Here is a 1,995-nt window from a genome sequence, read left to right on the forward strand (position 1 = left end):
ACAGAAGCCATAAAAGGGGGTAGATGACCTAAAAGATTCTAAACCTGCCTACTCTGAATCCTAACATTAACATCAAATAAATCTACCTTTCCTTCGTTCCTCCATCACCATAGATTCAGCAGAGATAAGCAATCAAACAATATCACGCACAAGTAGGACACAGGTAGTACAAGTAGCAAATACAACAAGTAGCATGGTATATACCCAATTAGGCACATAGTTAGTCCGTCCCTCAGGCTTTATAGGAACGAACTGCTTTGGAAAATCAAATAAATAATGGAAATAATGGCAACAACTGTGATGAGGGTCCTATGACACTTTCTTCCTTTCTGAAGGTTCATCCTCTGACCTTCAGAGGAACCTCAAACCCTATTGATGCGGATAACTGGATTCAAGCCATAGAGCGAGAATTACAGGCCCAGCAGGTTCCTAAAGAACAGTGGGTTGAGTTTGGAACCTACCAGCTGCAAGGTGAAGCTCAGCATTGGTGGCAGGGCATGAGGCGTATTCTGCAGCCTGATGAGGTTGTAATTTCTTGGGAATTGTTCTGAACAGAGTTTTATAAGAAGTACTTTCCCAGTTCAGTCAGAAATGCTAAAGAACTTGAACTGCTTTAGCTGAAACAAGGCCAGATGACTGTTACTGAGTATACTAGCAAATTTGAGGAATTGTGTCACTTTTCACGGATTTGTCAAGGAGCTCCTGAGGATTTTGCTAAGTGGAAATATATCAAGTATGAAGGAGGCCTTCGGAGTGATATTCTAAGCTTTGTTGCACCTATAGAGATCAGGGTATTTTCTAAACTTGTAAACAAAAGCCGAATAGCTGAAGAATGTGTAAGGAACGTAGCTGTGGCAAAGAACGATAACTAGGAATTCCACCGAAGAGACCACTACCAGAATTTGGTACCAAGGGGTTGAGGATTCAAGCGAAGAGGATATGCTTAATCATTTCCTCATGGTCGGAACCTGGTTGGAATGGATGATGATCACCAAGGGGACGGTAGAGGAAAATAAACAAGGGATACTTCGGAGGAGCTGACATGTCAGAATTGTGGTCGTTACCATCCGAATAGGCCGTGCCGCATTGGCTTGGGCGTATGTTACAAGTGTGGTCTACCAGGGCATGTATCTAAGAACTGTCCGCAGGGAAAGACTCAAGATGGAGGACGATCGAATTAGCAAGATTGAGGTAATTGCAAAATTGATAACCAAAAATTTAAATTGTAATATGTGATTTTGAAACACCACATTTATTTATAGCCTGCGACAGGGATGAGGATGTAAGATTGGAAGTGACAAGCTTAGTGTTAAACCTAGGACTTGGTTGAAGGGAGTAATGAAAGAAAAATCCGTTCGACCGAGTGCTACCTTGTGGAGAACACCCATTTTGTTAGTAGAAAGGGAAGACCATAGTAGTAGACTGTATGCGAGAGGGATAGTACCGGTGAATCTTCGCGACTCGATCTAGCTTTCCTTGTGTAACCTGTAATGGAATTTGGTTTTGGATTCCTTTTTCCCTCAAACAACGAATGATTTATCCCCTAAATTTCTAGCCCCCCTCTTACGTGCACATATTTGTATTTGAATCTGTCCATCCAGGGGTGAGCCTGAGCTTGTTTTGGTATAGACAAATGATTCTTGAGCCTTGGAAATTGCTGAAGGTTGGGTGCTCTCTTCACAACTTTGTAATTCTCAAGCTCAACTGAAACTTACTTAATTCAGTATGTCCTATCCATACTATCAAATGTTTTTGGTCCGGTTTCCTTTCTTGAGATGCATCTAGATTCCTCTTCTTGTGCATTCTATTATTTTGATACAACTCTGATCGACCGTATATAAAACTCTTTCTGATTTCTCACGAACACTGTTCATACCATTCATTCGTTTTTCAAGCTTAATATCTCTTTGAAAATCAACTCGAGCCTATATTAGTGTTGCGTATGAATCCTAGTTGTAACTAGAGAAACGTTGATTTCTTAGAGCAAGACCTTTG

At 41.0% G+C, this 1,995-nt stretch overlaps 1 protein-coding gene across 1 annotated transcript; it reads left to right on the forward strand.

Annotated features, from left to right (window-relative positions):
- On the forward strand, nucleotides 312-872 carry LOC107610599. The gene is made up of 2 exons (XM_016312633.1): nucleotides 312-524; nucleotides 618-872. Exons 1-2 carry the CDS (start codon nucleotides 312-314, stop codon nucleotides 870-872), a joined length of 468 nt encoding a protein of 155 aa, XP_016168119.1.

This window comes from Arachis ipaensis, chromosome B08 (assembly GCF_000816755.2).
Source record: "Arachis ipaensis cultivar K30076 chromosome B08, Araip1.1, whole genome shotgun sequence".
NCBI lineage: Eukaryota > Viridiplantae > Streptophyta > Magnoliopsida > Fabales > Fabaceae > Arachis > Arachis ipaensis.